Raw genomic sequence first — 18,816 nt, 5'->3', positions numbered from 1 at the left:
TTTTCCAGTGATGCAACACGTCTTGGAGCAAAGTTTGTGTAGTAATTACCTATATGAAAGGAAACTCTCTGGAGGTTAACCTTAAAGAACAGCACACAGTACATTTGGTATCTAGCTAAGAATACAATATTGTCTTGTCTCTTTGAGGAATAAGAAACTAAACCACAGCTCCCACCATCGCTATCCTCTATGGTGCACATAACGTTTAAAGGTTTAAGATGATATTTCACTAAACCTAAAATTATTTATGAACAATTTCAACAAAATGGCAGTTTTCCGATTTAACATTAAAAATTTAAATAGAAGGTCTTAAATTGGGGAATCTACTGTACATCTTACAGGAGGTGCACAAAGCTCCACATAACTCAAGCTTGTTAACTGCGGAATGTTTTTTGCAAGCTGAAACCTGTTAGTGCTCCCAGCTAACTTTCTATCAAACAACATGTGGGCTGGAGCTTTCATTTCTTCAGAGGAAGCTTCAGATAAGGGATACAGGTGCCTGAAGTGCACTTATTATTATTTGCTAGAGTTTAGTTCAAAGAGCCTCTCAATTGGGAGGGAACTCCCTCACCAAGATAAACATCACATACTATGGTTTAAGTACACAAGAGGAGCAAAACACAAATCCAAATTCAATGAATGATGAAAAGACTGTAAAATGTCAATGGGTTGCAGCAAGATATTTCAAAGTTTTAAGTCAAATGTGGATTTTGTCCTGTCCCTTCTTTAAGAAAGATGTACTTTTATCTTTAATTCTACCATCTCCATTGTACACAAAAATGCATAATTGTTTGCAGACGGATATACATGCAAACAGCCACATTACAATAAATATTTGCCCTAAATAAGAGATTTTAAATACAGTATCAGATTTCATACACTGTTTTGGAAAGAAGAACAATGACTGTTTTTTTTTAAACTCTGAAGCAACGGTCAATCTTGTTAGAACAGTCACAGATTTCCTTGAAAAGCTTTGTGACAGAAACATTTTAAACTATTCAAACATTTTTGTATTGAATTCTATTATTTTCCTTCCTGGTACTATAAGTGTTTCATTTCTAATGCTTCATGTCATAGTTCACATTTATTTCAGTAAATGTTAGTACAGTACACTACCATCACAAACAAGTTACATAATTTCACATAAAACTTTTATCACCACTATGTAAGCTTTTAGAAAGAACACATACAGTAGATTAATTCAGCATTGTACCAAGAGTAACATGGCCCAAAGGTATGTGGACTATGTCAGAGAGCACTGCAAAGGCTCATTAAAATTTAACTAAAACATGTATTAGATTAGAAGATAATAAATTACTCACAATTTGAATAAAAAATAAATTTGTCATCTGGGACAGATGTTATGTTGTACATAATTAAACTGAGCTTTCTCACATTGCAAAGCATGTTTAAAACATGTCAAAATCATCTATTTTGATCAGCTACTAAGATGATTAAAATATAAACTTTTTTTTTTAATGAACAATCTTATGTTTTAGTTCAAAGTATATTTGCCATATGCTCCAAAATAAAAAGCAAAAAGAGAAAGAGGTACTATCACAATCATTCATCAGACAAGAATACAGGAATTAAAGTATTTTAGTTATAAATGGACAATAATTATGACATGTTCAGTAAATATGAATATGTTCAGTAAAGCTTGTCCATTTCTTGCAATGTGTTGTAGAATTCAGCTGCAGAAGTGCTGGATACTTACTCTACACCATGTGACACAATGATTCACAATGATTTTTGTAAGGATGCAACTTGCCAAAGTTGATGAAATACAAAATGTAAAATCCTAAACTTATGGAAAATATTTGAATTACTATATATAGCACAAAATTTAAAAGGAATATGTCATGACTGTGTCTTAATTTATGCAATAATTAATCTTGATTTGCTGTCCACAACTATCAGCGCAACTTAAAGAAATGAGTTTGCCAGATTTTGTGTAATATTGACAGAATGACAGGGTTGAGTCTACTTGTAGATGTATTTGATTTTCTCTGCCACACATCATTTTAGACTTCTAAAGCTACAAATGTTGAATTTCTGAAAATGAAAGAGTATAAGTTTGTCACCATTCATCCTAGATAATACGAATACATATGATTTGTCAGACCATTCTTATTTTACAGTGTTATCTCTGGATTTATTAAATACGCATTCATTATACAAGATTTATAATGAACAAAACATTAGTTAAACAGTTAAGCTAAATTACTAATTTATCATCTTTTAAGAACGTTTTTTTCTTAAATCCCATTGCATTCAGCAGTCACATCCTGGACACATTTATATTCCTTGGTCCTTTTGCCCCACCTGGTGGTCGACTGTATGACTTGCAGCTACCATAATCGTGTTTTAAGTACAATACTAGCGATCTACTTTGAACAGGTAGGAACTTTGCAAGTATTGCTTTGTGCTCAAGTTTCTTTTTAGATTAAAATGGATACTGCTTAGTTGTAATTAGTTGTAGTTACTTAGCATAAGTTACTTACAAAACACAAGTTAAAGGCTTTAAATAAGCCCCCACTATTGAGCCAATTAAAGGATCAATTATGTAATCAACATCTCAGTTGGAACAAAAGCAACCAGGAGGTTAAGGGTGTTTGGGAATACCAGTATGAAAGTGAGGTTGCCACTCCAGATCCCCCAGAAACTAACATCTTGTCCTGGTTTTTTGCTCCAACTGAGCACTTAATTATTTAACTGAGCACCAGGGTCAGTAAATAATGCCCTACTTAGAACTTACTGTATTGAGTTGTTTTCTGTTCAGCCTCATAGGTCTTCTACTGTTAATTTTTCTATCAAAATACTGTTCTTTAAACTGCATAGTATTCACACTCAAGCTTGACAACCTCATCTTAGAGCCAGAAACCAAAATTCACAGTCAAATAAAAGGTTCACTTACAGCACTTAAGTTCAGTTACAATGAGAACCAGAACACGCACTGGGGTTGGGCAGCCCTGGCCCAGAGCAGTCTGATCCAGTCTGGTTTACATTATGTTTAACACTGGTATTTAGACACCTATGGTGCAATACTGTAAACTTAGGTGTTGAGAACACCAGAAAATCAGAACAAATTTGCACGGGTGGCAAGGACAGAGTGAATGTGTAGGGACGCAGAGAGTCACAGTCCAGTTCAGCGAAGGTTTAAGATGGATTCTCAGTTTTCCGGAGAACACTGGGAGAAGATTTCATACTGACAGGCTTACAGTTTTCATGGTATTGTTCCTCATTTAGTCTCTTCCCCCAGGGTAGTTTTTAAGCAAAATAAGACAGTAAAAAAAGCTTAGGTGAAAGTTCCTCTAAGAACCTCCTTACCTTCAATCATGGTGGTCTTGGGATGAAGTGGGTGAATTTCTGTTCCAGCTTGGCTCTTAATGTCCTCAATCAGATCATTATTGTCTTCAACCTAGTCAAATTTACCAACTCATCTTTTCAGGTGTGGCTTTTTACAGAGACCTTAAAAACCTGCAAACAGTGACTCTCTAGCCAGGGATTGAACCACCTTGATTTAAGCTTATAATCAAACAGCACACTTTAAAACTGGACCAGAGTTTAAAACCACCCCCAAGTTGAAAGGAATTAGTGCACAAATTCAACATTATACCTTTTCTGATGTGAACATTCTTATACTGAGCAGCTGTCAAGTTTTTCTCACCATCAGACAGGTAACTCCAGTCTTCAATTGCTGGGGGCCTGGACGTTTTACAGGGTAACTTTCAATTAGCACCCAGTGAACACCTGGAAAAAAACATCTGACCTGACTACTTACCCACTAAAGATCAAAGACAGAATGAAAACCAGGAAGGCAGCACTTGTGGAGAGGAGTTACCAAAGCAAAAGGAAAAGAAGTTCCAGTGAAGCCGGGGATCCCAATCCTGGTTCTGGAGGGCCTGTTTGTTTCCAGCTTTTCCATATCTCTTTAAAACACCAGCACCTAAAGAAATGGAGGAAGTTAAACTGGTCCAGTTAAGTCAACAACGGACTGATTCAGGTCCTTAGCAGCCCAACTGAACACAAAACCTGTGGCAAACTGACCCATTAGGCCTGAGATTACAGACCCCAGCAATAAAGCAATTTGTTAGTTCAATTAAGAGCTAACAATCACAATATTATGGTTAAGAACAGCCAGGTCTACAGGACAAGGATTAGATAAGGCCCTACTTCCTAAACTGGGGTGGTTAGCCTTGATACTTGCAATTACAGGACAGCAGGTTAAACATTCTGCTAGATTAATGACTGAATTGACCCTAAATTAACCAGTGTGTCAAAAATCTCAGGACTAGCTGCCTGGAACAAAAAAACACAGTGAAATGGATGTCATAAAGTTGGCAACTACTGTTCAAGAGTGTAAGAAAAGCTTGCAGAAAGTAATAAAATTTTCCAGTACTTGCTAACGTTAGCAAGTACTGGGAAATTTTATTACTTTCTGCAAGCTTTTCTTACTAACAATGTCAAATACCTGAAACCTTTCAGCTGTAGCTGAATCTACCCTCCTTTGACCTATGAAATATATCCGTAGATTATGGTGTACCACTGTGAGATAATCAATACACAATGGCCCATATTTGTTCAATTCACAGTGCTCTCTCCTAACAGTGTTAACATAATCACCCCCAACCCCTTTACACTTCCCACATTACTTAACAACTTTAACATTTTTAAAGCGTGCTTTTGCCCACTGAATTCTGGATAACAAGCAGCGACTTCAGGGGCCCCACTAAAGGTAGCCTTCCACAATAAAAAGTAATCCCCTTCGTTGTGTAAATTGTCTTTCTTACATAATTTAACAGCCTAGCATTAAGATAAATGTACTTACGCATTTATGTATATATGTCTCTCATTGAGACTGGATTATGGCTTACCTTTTCATTTTTATTTAATAAAGGACTCTTTGATGGACGCGGAAGAATATTCAAAAAGCGAAAGCGAGCAGTTATCAGCCGCTTGCAGGTGAAGCCAGGGCGCTTTTTGAGCGTCGAAATTGGGAAGGTAGGGCGTTTTTTTTTGCAACTAATACTAGTTAAGGCCATTAATACCAACTTTGCACATATTGCTACTGCTGTTAAAACAATATTATGGGTTACTCCAGTATGTGCATGTGTCATTTAGCAACTATAAGGCCCAGCAACGGCCTGCTTGCTAACTTTAAAAATAAAGCATGTTTAATTTAACGTGTAGAGTGAAACCAGTTTATAATGTTGGCTTATAAAAGTAATCAGCTCAGAATTAGTTTTATGAGTATAGCGACATGCATGCTGCATATGCCGTCTGTCGTTCAGTTGGCTTCGTGTTTAAAAATAATCTTATATGAAATAGTTTTCAATCGGAATATTGTCTATATATTAAATGCATTATTAAAACTACTGCACTGACGTAGTCTGGCGCATAGCAAACCTGTCGGCACCGTTCACCGTTATGTTATTTTTCAGATCAGATCGCATTACATTTGGCGTGTTCCGAAAACAATATTTGGAAAATGACGTTACAGGAATACAGTGATATTTAAATGATGCATGAAAAGTAGAAATGTACTGTGGCATTAGCACTTAACCGCCTTTCACTCGCAGTATTAACATCTTTTGATTCAGTTTTTGAAACCGGTAAAAAAAAGTATGAACTCTGAATCTGGGATGAGTGGAAGAGTGTCAGTGAGCAAGGAAGAGGGGGATTTTGTCTCCCGAAAAGACAGATATGAATAGTGGGCTACGATATACGAGCAATTATGTTAAAAAAAACAGCATGAAGGATTAATGCATTAGATAATTTAACATTACACTCTTTACATACATCTGATTGCACGCCCGTTAGAATCGGTGTTAAGGGATCGTGAGTGTCAATCCTGGGACCAGAACGCTCTAAATTTTAATCTAAGGTTCCCAATTCACTTTAGTTACAGTAGATTTCTTTTCTTTCTCCTGAATGTTGTCCCCCGGTAGTAGATGTACTGTAAATAGGATACAGGTTTTGAGGATTGTACTTTTTTTTTCTCCTCTTGTAGTGCACAGAAAGTACACCTTTAATCCACTTTCCCTACCGACTCGTGCAACAGAAAGCACAACCAGTTCTTTCTTCGGTGAACAAACTGGCGACTGTTCAAGGCGATTATATATTATTTTTAAGTCATATAGTGGAAAGGGAAGGCCTAAGGACATTGCTACATGAGAAGGAAGGTCCAGTCTCTACTTCTCTTAAAGTGTATTGCGGAGAATAATTGAAAGCATAATGAGAAGGATGCTGTTAAAACTAGTATTCGCGGAAATGAACTGCTTTATGCAAGGCGTGTACATGATGCTAAACTGACTAAGTTCTTTCCTAATAAAATTGCACGGTCAAATTTGCGTCGCCCCCGTCAGAAGGCCTTCCATGCATTTGTGCTTTGAGTTTTGTTACATTAATATCATGAAACTATGTTTTATTCTAGATTTGTGACTTTATTTTAGATAGTACCTAACCCACATGCAGGAGCAGAATTTGAAAGTGCCAGCAGTCAGGAGGTCTTAGTTTTGTTACGCCTGTTATAATTGCAATGGGATCGTCTGCCAGTACACATTTATAGTCACTGGTGCAATACAGTATATTGTGATGCCAGCTGAGCATATATCCCTACTGCTTGAGAGAAAAATAATACTCTTTGTTCATGATCAGGCCAACCCCAGTTGGTGGTAGAAATTTCCCTGGTGTCTAGTTGTGAAATGGACTGGACGCATCTTGATGTAAGAGCTGAGTGGGCTATTTCTGTGCCTGTCTGCATGGTGAAATAGTAGTAAATGATGTTGGTTTGTAGACCACTGAGTTTTAAAATAACTTATTAAAGTTGACTGAATATGGAAGATGAGGTGCAAGTGTTCAGGTTTTGCTTTAGTATGCAGTGAAGGAGTGAAGATACTGTTTTTTATCATGATGCAATCTCTGTGCAAAGTTTACCTGTTTACATGTATCTGAATTAGGCCTAAATTGAAGAGCATTTGTGTAAGGAACTGTATCTGCTATATAAAAAAGCAGTTAAATTTTTACTTTAATTTCTGATGGCGATTTATTCACATCCTAGGAAATACTATTTGGAGTTTTAAGTATGAATATTAGACCGACGTTTCATAAGATGTTGTAAGGATGTCATACGTGATAGTATACACAGACTTTGGGACCTATAAATATTCTGTAATCCATAATAAACCTGCTTTTATTCTTGCTAAATGCAAACACCCATAAATGTTAAATTGTAGGAAGGGTTCTTTGTTGCCTTGGTCTGTATATTATATGGTATATAATATAACTTCTTCTGGGGAAGTAGCTCAATGAAGTGAATTAACGGAGAAAAGCTTGTTCTGTGCTCTTGTTTTAGCATCAGGATGTCTGGAAGAGCAAGAGCCCGTTCCAGGGGAAGAGCCCGTGGGCAGGAGCCTTTGGTTCCGGGAGCGGTCAGTGATACTTTACGTGCTTCAAACCATAAATTCTTACGACGGATATGACATTTTTGATAAAATAGCAAGACGTGCATTATCAACTCCTTTTGAGTTACTGTTATTATTGGGCGGAGCGGTGGCTCTGTGGCTAAGGATCTGCGCCTGTGACTGGAAGGTTGCCGGTTCAAATCCCGCGGCCGGCAGAGGAATCCTACTTCGTTGGGCCCCTGAGCAAGGCCCTTCACCCCAACTGCTCCAGGGGCGCCGTAAAATGGCTGACCCTGCGCTCTGACCCCTGCGCTCTCTCCCTGTCTGTGTCTCCTTGGAGAAAAAGCTGGGGTATGCGAAAAGAAGAATTCCTAATGCAAGAAATTGTATAGGGCTAATAAAAAAACATTATTTGGTATCACTTATGATTCTCCATTGTGGAGGCTATAAAGTTTTATCATGGCTGTATGGCTTATGATTCCTTTCTGTACTGAACTATGCAGAAGTTTAGTGGTTTTATATTAAGTTTAGTACAATATATTCACAGGGAAAAAATCAGACTCTTAATCTTCTATATATACTCAATGAATAGGAACACGCAGAGCAAAATCTAGTTATTTGTTGAGGCCTTCTGAAAGTTGTCTACGATAAATTTGAAAAGCTACCTCCGAAACGCGAAAGGTGACGAGCGTTGTGATTTAGATCCCACGGGTCCGGGCGGAGGCCAGGCCCGTCCAGCCTCCAGCAGAAGGGGAGCTGCTGGGCCGCGGACGACAGAGAGGGCCCCCCAGAGCCGTCAGGCCCGATGGTGAGAGGTCCCGTTTCCAGCCCTGCTCCAGCAGATTGCCTTGTCTTCCAGGACTCCGGCTTTATCCTCAGTCAGATTCTGTTTTTCTGCTTTTCCGAATGTTTTGGGAAATGCGTACAAGCGTCCAAATGAGAGACTTTGAATCCTGCATTTGAAAGCTCAAACCGAATCAAAATTACATTCCTATGTTCCTATATATCCAGATTATGTGGTCACGGGTTTAGAATAGAAAACATAGCATTTTATTTTATTCTTGGTTAAACTTCGTTGTTCTTGAATACATGTTCATTTAATACCCTTCTAAATTTTGCCCATAATCTTTCACAAAATGTAAAATGGATTAGCTAAGAACAATTAAATAAGTCCATCTTTTACTTAATATAGATGCCTAGTGTTCAGTCTTGACTTTGCTAAATTTTAAGATACCCCAATTAAAAGCTTACTAAAGTAGAATTCATAATATGGTTGTAGTCATTCAGTGCTTCCTCTTGCCTTCCTAGAAATCTTAACAGTATGTTGAATCCAGTTCATTATTGCAGTGGTGTACTGGTTTTATTGAACAGCTGCTCACATTGTTAACGTTGGTTAAATCTGTCGTGAAATTCTTATAGAATAGTTGTGCGATGTATTTTGATGAGTGATTGGATTTGTTCAAAACCAGACGGATAATTCATAAAAAAGTGCTTAGTGTTTCGATTAATTGTATTTTCAAGTTTCGTGAAGAATCTCTTCTTGCCTCCCCTCCAATGGTGCAGTTATTCAGATTTCTGCCGGCTTTCACCAAATAAAGATTGGTGAAAGAGGAGGGCGCCGTCGAGATTTCCAGGATTGTGGAGTCAACACCAGGCAATCTATGGAACATGTGAAAGATTCGAAAATGGGTATGTTGCTAATTTGTCATGTGAATTTGTTACTAATCTTTACATTTGGGAATGTAAAATACTGTTTGGTGGCTTAGTCCAAATTGGCTTATTGGATGTTAAGATGTGATTTCTTATATCTAGTTTACTGAAGGAAATTATTATAAAGCACAATGGTAACAAATAAGAGCAACTCGGAATCCTGGAAATTGAAGTAAAGTAAGTGGTATTTCTAAGATTAAGCCACCTTATGTTGGCTTCTTTTAAGAAATGCCAAGATAAGATCCAGTGATCATTTGTGTAATAGCAACCAAACAAGCTCAATGGCCTTCTCTCATTGTAGCCATACAGTACCAATGTCCTGGCACTGTCCTCGCTTGTGACTGTCCTGGTTAGATTGCTCCGAGTGAGATGTATTGCAGTCTACTGTTAGTGGTCTAACAACCCATCTGTGAAGAGCTGACCTAGTCTATGTGAAAAATCCCAGGCGATGTACAGTCTTCACACTGTCCTCTGACTTGGCTTTGCCCAAAAGAAATGGACACTACGAAATGTGCAGTTGCCTGGACTCTGAAGAGAAGGGAGTGCTGCTAGATCAGTGAGTTAAAGGGGTAGTAATGGGAAAGTTATTTTCTGGGCAGTATGTTGGCACAGTGGTTAGCATTGTTGCTTTGCAGTACTGGGACCCTGGGTTCAGTTCCTGGGGTGCCACGTGTGTGGAGTTTGTCCTTCCTGTGTTCATGTGGGTTTTCATTGGGTGCTCCGTTTTCCTCCCACAGTCCAAAGACATACTGGTAGGTTAATTGGCTGCTGGGAAAACTGGCCCTGCTGTTAATGTGTGTGTTTGTCTTCCCTGTGATGAAATGATGTCCTGTCCAGGATGTATCCTGCTTTGCGCCTGTTGCTTGCTGGGATAGACTCTGGCTGGATAAAGCAGTTAGAAAATGGATGGATTAATTTTCCTTGAGTAAAAGGGCAGCATAACCTCCTGGCAATTTCTTTTGACAGGCGTTTCTGGATCTCCTATTGAACTGAGGACAAATTATTTCCGAATCCTCTCCCGACCACAGTGGGTTTTGTACCAGTACCACATTGACTACAACCCTCCAATTGAGTCTCGTCGCCTGCGCTCTGCTCTCCTGTTTAAGCATGATGAAACTCTTGGCCCGACTCGAACCTTTGATGGAAGCATTTTGTTCCTGCCATGTAGACTGCGTGATGTGGTACTAGCACCAAAAGTCTTGGGGTTGTTGTATAGTAAATGTTTTTCTCTAGACACATCTGCACTTAGAATATTGTAAATTCTACTAACTTTTTTAAGACCTTTCCTGAAAAGTATGCATAAGGCCTTGTAAATTCAGTAAAGCAGAAGTTGCTACAAAGCCGTTTAAAACGGGATCCATTTTGAATAAAAACTAATTAACGTTAAGATATTTTTGCAGACTTGTAAGTTTTGCATCAGAAAAACTTGTCCTTGTATAAATATTTCATTGTGGTTTTAAAAAGATTAGTGATCGCTTAAATGTTTATTTTTTAGGAGACAGTGTTGTTCAGTGAGACACGTCAGGGAGAGAAAATTAAGATTACAGTAACTCTGACAAATGAGCTTCCTCCATCTTCTCCTACATGCCTTCAGTTTTACAATATCATTTTCAGAAGGTGAGTTAGCTTTAGTTATTTAATAAGAATAAATAATTGTAGCCCACTCCTGGTACCTGTCGGTATCAATACGGAATTTCTACCCTTAAAGCCACCGAAATATTATATACCATGTCTTGTAGAACCTGTGTGATCTGATAGTTCAGATTTCCAGCAGTGTTTGCTCTTTTTTGGACATGACTACTGTATGGAGGACATGCAAGTGTGAGTTGCTGGACCACTTTTTGAGGTTCAGAATAGAAGCTGTTGTAATCTTTCTCAACTTGTATTTAAGGATTTTGAGGATCTTGAACATGCAGCAGATTGGTCGCCATTACTACAACCCAAATGATCCTCTGAATATTCCACAGCACAGGTTTGTCTTAATTGTTGGGGAATGTGGTGGCATTGGTTTGTTTTTATTTGTCTCCCCATTTAAATGTTATTAGTGTACTTAGTTTGGTCACATACTGGCCTCTAGTGGGTTTTCTTTGTAATTGCTGTTAGTTTCTATTTGTGCCTGAGAGATTAGACTTATTGCTTTAATTTTGCCTAGTTGTGAAAATGTGCATTTCTTGTAAAGGTTCAGTTTAGTTTTTCTATCTTTTTTTTTCCCAATCTCAGCAGAAGGGTTATATCAAGACTCAAGTAAAAATAACATCAAATAGTTTTATTTCCCCTAATCCCTATAAAGCAGCATGTAACCTACAGTTTATTAAAGATGAAAAAAACGTTTTTTTGAGTTCTGCCACTTTCAAGATTTTTCTTATGAGTCAATATATTATTATGTGTGCATAGACTAGCTTGTAAGTATTTTAAACTGGCATGATTTGTGATTTTAGTCAATTAATAAACGTTAAAAGTACATATACTAAGTTTAAATTTTAAACGGTCACCTGGAATTCTACTGAAATCAAAGTAAAAAATTAACAAGATTACATTTTCATAAGACAGAGGCAGAATATCCCCCACCCCTTAATTGTTTTGTGTTTGAACTGCTGATCCTTAGTGGAACCATATTCATTTTGTTTTGTATCACTTTTAGACATTCAAGTCTTCCAACTTGCTGTTCAAGTATAGATTGTTGTATAAGGAAATCTATGTTGAATTAAACCTATCTGACTGTGTATTTTTTTTGCTGTAGGCTTATGATTTGGCCTGGATTTACAACATCAATTTTGCAGTATGAATCCGGCATAATGCTCTGCACTGATGTTAGCCACAAAGTCCTTCGCAGTGAGACTGTTCTGAGTTTCATGTCTCAGCTGAGACAGCAGGTCGGGGACCAGCGGTTTCCTGAGGCCTGCACTAAGGAGCTCGTGGGATTGATCGTTCTCACCAGGTATTAAAATGCTGGAATCTATTAAGATATCTGTATCAGCTTGGGTTAAACCTCTGTGGTCTTTCATTATGAATTTAGTCAATCATAAAAACGTCCTAATAGAAGGATGTGGACTATAAAGCTTGTCCCTTGTGTCTTATTGCTGTTTAGGTACAACAACAAAACATACAGGATTGATGACATTGCTTGGGATCACACACCTAACAATACCTTCAAGAGAGGGGATTCTGAAATTTCCTTCAAGGACTACTACAAAAATGTATGTTTCTGAAACAGGTGCAAAATGTGAATTGTGATTATGTAGTTTCAGGAAACTGACACTTGAACAACTAATGTTTTGTTTGTTTAACAGCAATATAATCTGGAAATTTCGGACGGTAACCAAGTGCTTCTGATCAGTAATATTAAGAGACTGGGACCTGCAGGTGCCCCTCCTCCTGGTCCAGCAATGCTTGTTCCAGAATTCTGTTATCTCACAGGTATAAATATTATTGAAGTCATTTGGATAAATAAAATCCATGGTTAATTTGAAGCGATTCACCAGCACTTGATCTTTTATCCAGGGAAGGTAGTACAGCAAAAAAGTTGTACCTTGGTAATCCCTCTAAACTCCATGCCTAGGTTGTTCATTTGTTGTTGGAGCTTAAAGTGCAACTTGTGTGATGTATAGTTAACCAAAAGAATGAAAGTATTTTGCCATCAGTTTTTCCTCTGTAAAAAAACAGAAAATTCAAGTACATTGGTCTTTGAATCACAGCTATTCTTGTTCTAAACAAGGTCTGACAGATAGGATGCGGAGTGACTTCAACATCATGAGAGACCTGTCTTCACACACAAGACTAACCCCAGATCAGAGGGAGAATCGTCTGACAAGATTCATCGGCGTCATCCACAGGCTTGTTTTCGTTTTCCAGTTAAACCTCTGTAGCCCATATACGCACCCTAAGTATCGGGCGGTTATTGTTTTAGTACTACAACCACAAAAAAGAACAGCAAAGAATGAAGTGTCACAGAGATAATGTAAAATGTTGAAGAGTGAAAGGTAAGTGTGAAGTATTAATTTAAGAAAGTATACATCTGCTTGTCAAGGAAGTACTTTGACAAAGTGCCTCAGCCTGATTAAAGCTGGAGGTCTTCATCTGATAGAGGAGAGGGCAATACTTAAATCTGTCCCTGGCAGCTGTATACACCACTTTTCTCCCCTCTCCATCAATGTGTGTGGGAAAAGTCAGTGATGGCAAGTGCACACTACAATTCCTATTGGCTAAGAGGAAAAAATGCAAAAATTAGCTTGACATTTAATCATTTTGCATTGGATATGTACAGTGCCAGTACCCTAGCTGCTACTATCCTAATGAACTTTTTGGATTGAATGACCTCTTCTTGCTTACTTTTAATTACATTTCCCCAAGCCTTGATATTTGGCAGTATTTTACAGAATTTTTTGTAATTTACAGTGCTTATGTATTCCATTCTCGTGACCATGTCCCCTGAAAGAAAATCTCTTTTTAGCATAGAATAAACCTTTACTTGTCCCTTTCCAGCCTACACATGCTGACGCAGCTACCTGCTTGAATTTCTTCAGCCTATAAAACGTTGTTGGCCAACAGGTGTATGTTTGCTTTTCTACAGTGGTCCTGATACACAGACAGAGTTGAGAAGCTGGGGCCTTGACTTTGACAACAAGCTTCTAAGTATCCAGTCGAGAGTTCTTCCTCCGGAAAAGATAACTCAAGGTGCAAGATCTGTAAGTAGCATTCTTGCAACCAAGGGCAATTAAACAATGTTGTTAATTTAAGAGTGCAGTTACAATTCATACAATTCTAATTACTTTTTCCAACGTGTAATGCATAGAAAATTGTAGTATTCACACAGCTGTTAATGTAACATCTGTCCCCAAATAATACCACATTTTTTTCTTTTTCTGCCAGTATGAATACAACCCATGGGCTGCAGATTGGACCAAGGAGATGAGGGGTGTTCCTCTGATTAGTTGCAGACCACTGGACAATTGGATACTACTGTACACACGTAGGAACATAGAATGTGCCCATTCATTGCTTCAGACTCTACACAAAGTGTGTCAGCCGCTAGGTATCCGAGTACAGCGGGCATGCATGTAAGTTCTAGACATCATTGTGGTGGGGTTGGGCTGTTTTTATAAGTTACAGATTTTTCTATGAAAAGAGTATCAACTTTTATTGCAGGATTGAGGTTGAAGATCGTCAGGATTCTCTGTTGAGAGCCTTACAACAGAATGTTGGTCCCAATACTCAGATGGTATGTGGTTGTTGTTTGTTTTTTTGCATTTTTTGAGACTAGAGTAAATAGCTTTCTTAGTGTATCCAATGTCTCCGTTTTAAAATACAATCCAAACAAATTTCCCCCACATAAAGTTAAATCGGTAAAATACATCTGTTATACATTGCCAATGCAAGAACTATTGCAATTTAAAAAGTAACCAGTTTCTGTCCTTCTATCCTATTATGTCTGTTCAGATTTTCTCTCGGTAGGTAACTGATTTGAATCTAAATTGCCTTACTTTTTTGCAAATAGGTGGTGTGCGTTCTTCCAACTAACCGTAAAGACAAGTACGACTGTGTGAAGAAGTTCCTGTGTGTTGACTGCCCCACACCCAGCCAGTGTGTTCTGGCACGGACTCTGAGCAAGCCTCAAGCCCTCATGACCATCGCCACCAAAATAGCCCTTCAGATGAACTGCAAAATGGGAGGGGAACTGTGGAGTGTTGACATCCCAGTAAGTGGTTACAGGAATACAGTCTGCAAATAATGCTCGTTTTACCTATCTAGCTTGTTTGGAATCTTAATTGCTGATTCATCTGAAGATCTTACCCAGCTGTTTCTTGAAAAGTGATGATTTTGGCTTTAATGACATGTTTATCTTGTTCTGGACTCCCAGTGTTCAGTGTTTTCTGGATTGATATTGGCCTGAAACAGTTGTCCACTTTTAACAGCTAAGACAGCTTATGATCGTGGGAATCGATTGTTACCATGATATATCGGCAGGAAGGAGATCTGTGGGAGGACTGGTGGCCAGCCTCAACGCAGGAATGACAAGGCAGGGTTTTAACAGTTCTCATCTGCGTTTTATCGTCTTTATTCATTGAGCAAAATGTTTTGAAACTATACTTTTTAATTTTACTTTGTAGTTTCAATTTGAAACTGAAGTGTGTCCTGATGTAAGATTTTTGTTTTCCAATTTTTAAATACTTGATTACTTCTACAGATGGTATTCTAAATGTGTGCTGCAGAGTCGAGGCCAGGAAATCATCGATGGGCTGAAAGTACCTTTGCAATGTGAGTTTACTCTGCAGCAAAAATAGATGTTTGGATCTAGAATATAGATCTTTTTTTTTTGTCTTTCAAGGAGTGAAACAGTATTATAGAATCATGAACAGATTTCAAAGTCTTTTCATAATATATCAATGCTGTTCATACATAAACATTTTTCCAGCTGCTCTCAAGACCTGGATGAACTACAACAACGGTTTACCACAGCGTATAATTATCTACAGAGATGGAGTTGGTGATGGACAGCTGCAGAGTGTAGTCAGTTATGAGCTGCAGCAGATTCTGGACTGCATCAAAGCTCTTGGAAAGGACTACAGGTGAGGTGATAATTTCAAGCTGTAGTTCTTTTGTCAAGATAACCTATCACGGCCCGAGTAGGGATTTAGCAATTTTTTACTTTTTCTAGGTGCAGTTGTATTGCTTGATATTTTTTTTTTCTAAATAGTTCACTTTTCTTTTAGGCTAGATTTACTAAAATCTTAATTGAATATGGTAAGGAAAATTTTAAGGAAGCTTAATTATACATTAGCTATATACAAGACCTGACATATTTCCAGACTAACCATATGTCTTTTGATTTATCATCACAATCCCCAGTACAAAAAAGCATCTCTGAAAAAGCTCTTTCCTGCTAAACCTTCCCCTACCCTTCCCCTTCCTCCTGACCACTCTTGCATGACTACCAATAACATTGTTCATGTTGTCTGAACTGGTTTTATGAAGGGCGAACATCGACGTTGTGTTCCAATTAAATGAATTTCTGTTTTGCAGTCCCAAGGTCACGGTCATCATTGTGAAGAAGCGCATCAGCACAAGGTTCTTTGCATGGATTGATGGAAAGTTGTCTAATCCACCCCCTGGAACTATCATTGATACTGATGTTACCCGACCTGAATGGTGATTATAAGGATTTTTGTTTGGTCAGGAACAAAATACGGTTTTCCATTGTTTCTTTGCAGATAGCATGCAGTTGTCCCTAATTTCAATGTTAAAACAATATTAACATTTACTAATAACAAATACTAGATTTGACTAGGTCTTGAATACGTCATGACTAATTCCATTGTAATGTTTACAGAAATTTGTATCGAGAACTACTGAATAACAGTAAACTTTCATATTAGCTGATAATTACTGAACCCGGATACATTGACCTCCATAGTGGAGTGTAGTGACCATGTTTCTTTCCTGCAGGTATGATTTTTACATCGTGAGTCAAGCTGTGCGTGTCGGCAGCGTCTCGCCAACTCATTACAATGTGATATACGACAACAGTGGCTTGAAACCCGATTACATGCAGCGTCTGACGTACAAACTGTGCCACTTGTACTACAATTGGCAGGTAATATATTCATAATCTGTGAGAGACTGGCATCTTGTTCAGGGTGTATCCTGCCCTGTACCCTGCCTTGAAAAATCATTCATTAGCTGTATTATTTAAGAGCATGTGATTATAGAGTTTGACAATTTTCTCTTCATTTGAAAGTCATCTTTTAGGTTCATGTTGCAAGGTCTTTTGTTCTCCAAAGTTAAAGAAGATATTTTTTTGTTTGTATGGAATGTGACTGCTACTACAAGGAGTAAAGCATAATTCTGCATAACATGGAAATTTGAAATGCGTTGATATGCCATTATTACATTAAGGTTAAAGCAATTTAGATTTCAGTGAGCAACAGATTAACATGTGGATTGATCTAGAAATCATTTTCTATGCTTTTTAAAAAATCAGTCATATGACCCACATTTATCCATAACAGTTTCATAGAGTAAACCATTCATGATTTCAAGAAAACAAGTGAATCAGGTTTAGAACCTTTACCAGTCCATTCCAGATCTCATTGAACATAATTTTGATTGTCATTATTAATCTTTGATAAGTTTATTACACAGAAACTACCTCAAACTATGAATTGCATCTCTGAAAATTGTCAAAATTGATACTTGAGAAAGTTATTGAATTGTCATAAAAGGTATATGAGCCCTGTTGCTGCTAAGGAATTAAGCGTAGTCCAGCCCTTAATCCAAGATCTGCTCCTTCAGGCCTCTGATCTTGCCATAGACCAGGCTTGATACAATATTATTAATTCTGTTTTTTTTGTTTCAGGGGATCATCAGAGTGCCTGCCCCCTGCCAGTATGCGCATAAACTGGCTTTCTTGGTTGGTCAGAGCATTCACAGGGAACCCAACAGGAACCTAGATGATTTTCTTTATTATCTTTAACAAAAAAACATTTGTTAAAGATTTCCCTGCTGTTTTTTGTTTTGTTGTTGTCGACATATCCCAAGGTCTATCCTAAAGATATTTCAAGAGGTCCAAAAACAATTGTATTACTTCATTGGGTTTTGAGACAATGTTTCCAAAGATGGCACCTTAAAAGGGTACTTCCTTAGTAAGTTAAGTAAAATCATTTTTTAGTAAACGGAAGAGAATGTGTGACAAATGTTTTGGGTGACTTGCATGTTAGACCAGATTTAAACTAAATAAATTGGGAGAGATTCCCAATTTACCATCTGAAATGCTGTTAGATTTTAAGCAGGTGTGTATGAAACCTGTTTTTTTTTTCTTTAAAAGTTTCTCTTTGCAAGTTAAACATTTGAACACTTGTAAAACTTCAAATATTAATACCGTCCTTACAGAATGAAAGTTGAGTTCTAGTACATGACAAACAGCAGGTTTTGGTTTCGTTTGCATGCAGCAGATTTTATGACTTGCTTACCCAGCAGCAGTTCTGGAGAAAATAGGCTACAGGAGATGTGTTACTTTGACAGCCAGATGCAGAACTGCTTGGAGAATTGCAAGTGACACAGAGCCTCACAGGAGCATTTGCACCAGTCGGAGAGGCTACGTGTCTAACATGTCACTGCAAGCTTGCAGACAGGTCCCTGTGGCCACAGGAGTTGCCATTTTGGCAGAAAGCTTAACTAACCCCAGCCCTAACCTGGGTGGACTGATGACCCGGGATCAGCCTTGTGACTTCTAGATGGACTGAGCCACTTGGGAACCACACAGGTGGCATAAGTTACTAGTGTTAATGAAATGGGAGAAATTCGTATTAATTTTTAAAGTTCTGTGATGCCACGCTCAGACAACAAGACAGTGTTGGGAGTTTGTTGAATACAATATTGTAACGTTTAGTTTTCAAGTAAGCTGAGAACGTTACGACCAGACGAGTTAGCAGCACTCTAAAAAGAAATACGTCCAGTTTGATTTTTCAAAACTTAAAACTTCTGGTTTCTTTCTCATGTTATTTTTGCCCCTTATTGAGAGATTATGTAGTAAATCAGTTAATATTTCTTAGTTGCAAATAAATCTGTTCTCTTGTTTAAATGCTGATTGAATCCCTGAAATAAAATACATTTTTCTTGCACTTAAAGCCTGTTGATTTAAACTACACGTTTTAGGGATACAGTCCTTTGATCACCTGCTAATTCCAAGTAGAAATTTCTGTAG

General features: G+C 37.9%; 1 protein-coding gene across 1 annotated transcript; it reads left to right on the top strand.

The window, feature by feature from the left end:
* Positions 1 to 4,887: 4,887 nt before the first annotated feature.
* Positions 4,888 to 18,733, top strand: piwil1 (piwi-like RNA-mediated gene silencing 1). Its single transcript, XM_088618147.1, has 21 exons — positions 4,888 to 5,004; positions 7,358 to 7,433; positions 8,109 to 8,214; positions 8,970 to 9,095; positions 10,083 to 10,297; positions 10,612 to 10,733; positions 11,008 to 11,088; positions 11,857 to 12,054; positions 12,205 to 12,313; positions 12,407 to 12,533; positions 12,832 to 12,949; positions 13,687 to 13,801; positions 13,986 to 14,173; positions 14,262 to 14,334; positions 14,611 to 14,811; positions 15,029 to 15,132; positions 15,301 to 15,371; positions 15,529 to 15,682; positions 16,137 to 16,262; positions 16,560 to 16,707; positions 17,470 to 18,733. The coding sequence occupies exons 2-21, from the start codon at positions 7,365 to 7,367 to the stop codon at positions 17,584 to 17,586; spliced, it is 2,568 nt and encodes an 855-aa protein (XP_088474273.1). The 5' UTR covers positions 4,888 to 5,004; positions 7,358 to 7,364; the 3' UTR covers positions 17,587 to 18,733.
* The last annotated feature ends 83 nt before the right edge of the window (positions 18,734 to 18,816 follow it).

Source organism: Lepisosteus platostomus, chromosome 24 (genome assembly GCF_059453375.1).
Source record: "Lepisosteus platostomus isolate fLepPlt1 chromosome 24, fLepPlt1.hap1, whole genome shotgun sequence".
NCBI classification, from domain to species: domain Eukaryota; kingdom Metazoa; phylum Chordata; class Actinopteri; order Semionotiformes; family Lepisosteidae; genus Lepisosteus; species Lepisosteus platostomus.
This window is presented reverse-complemented; position numbering and strand designations above follow the sequence as displayed.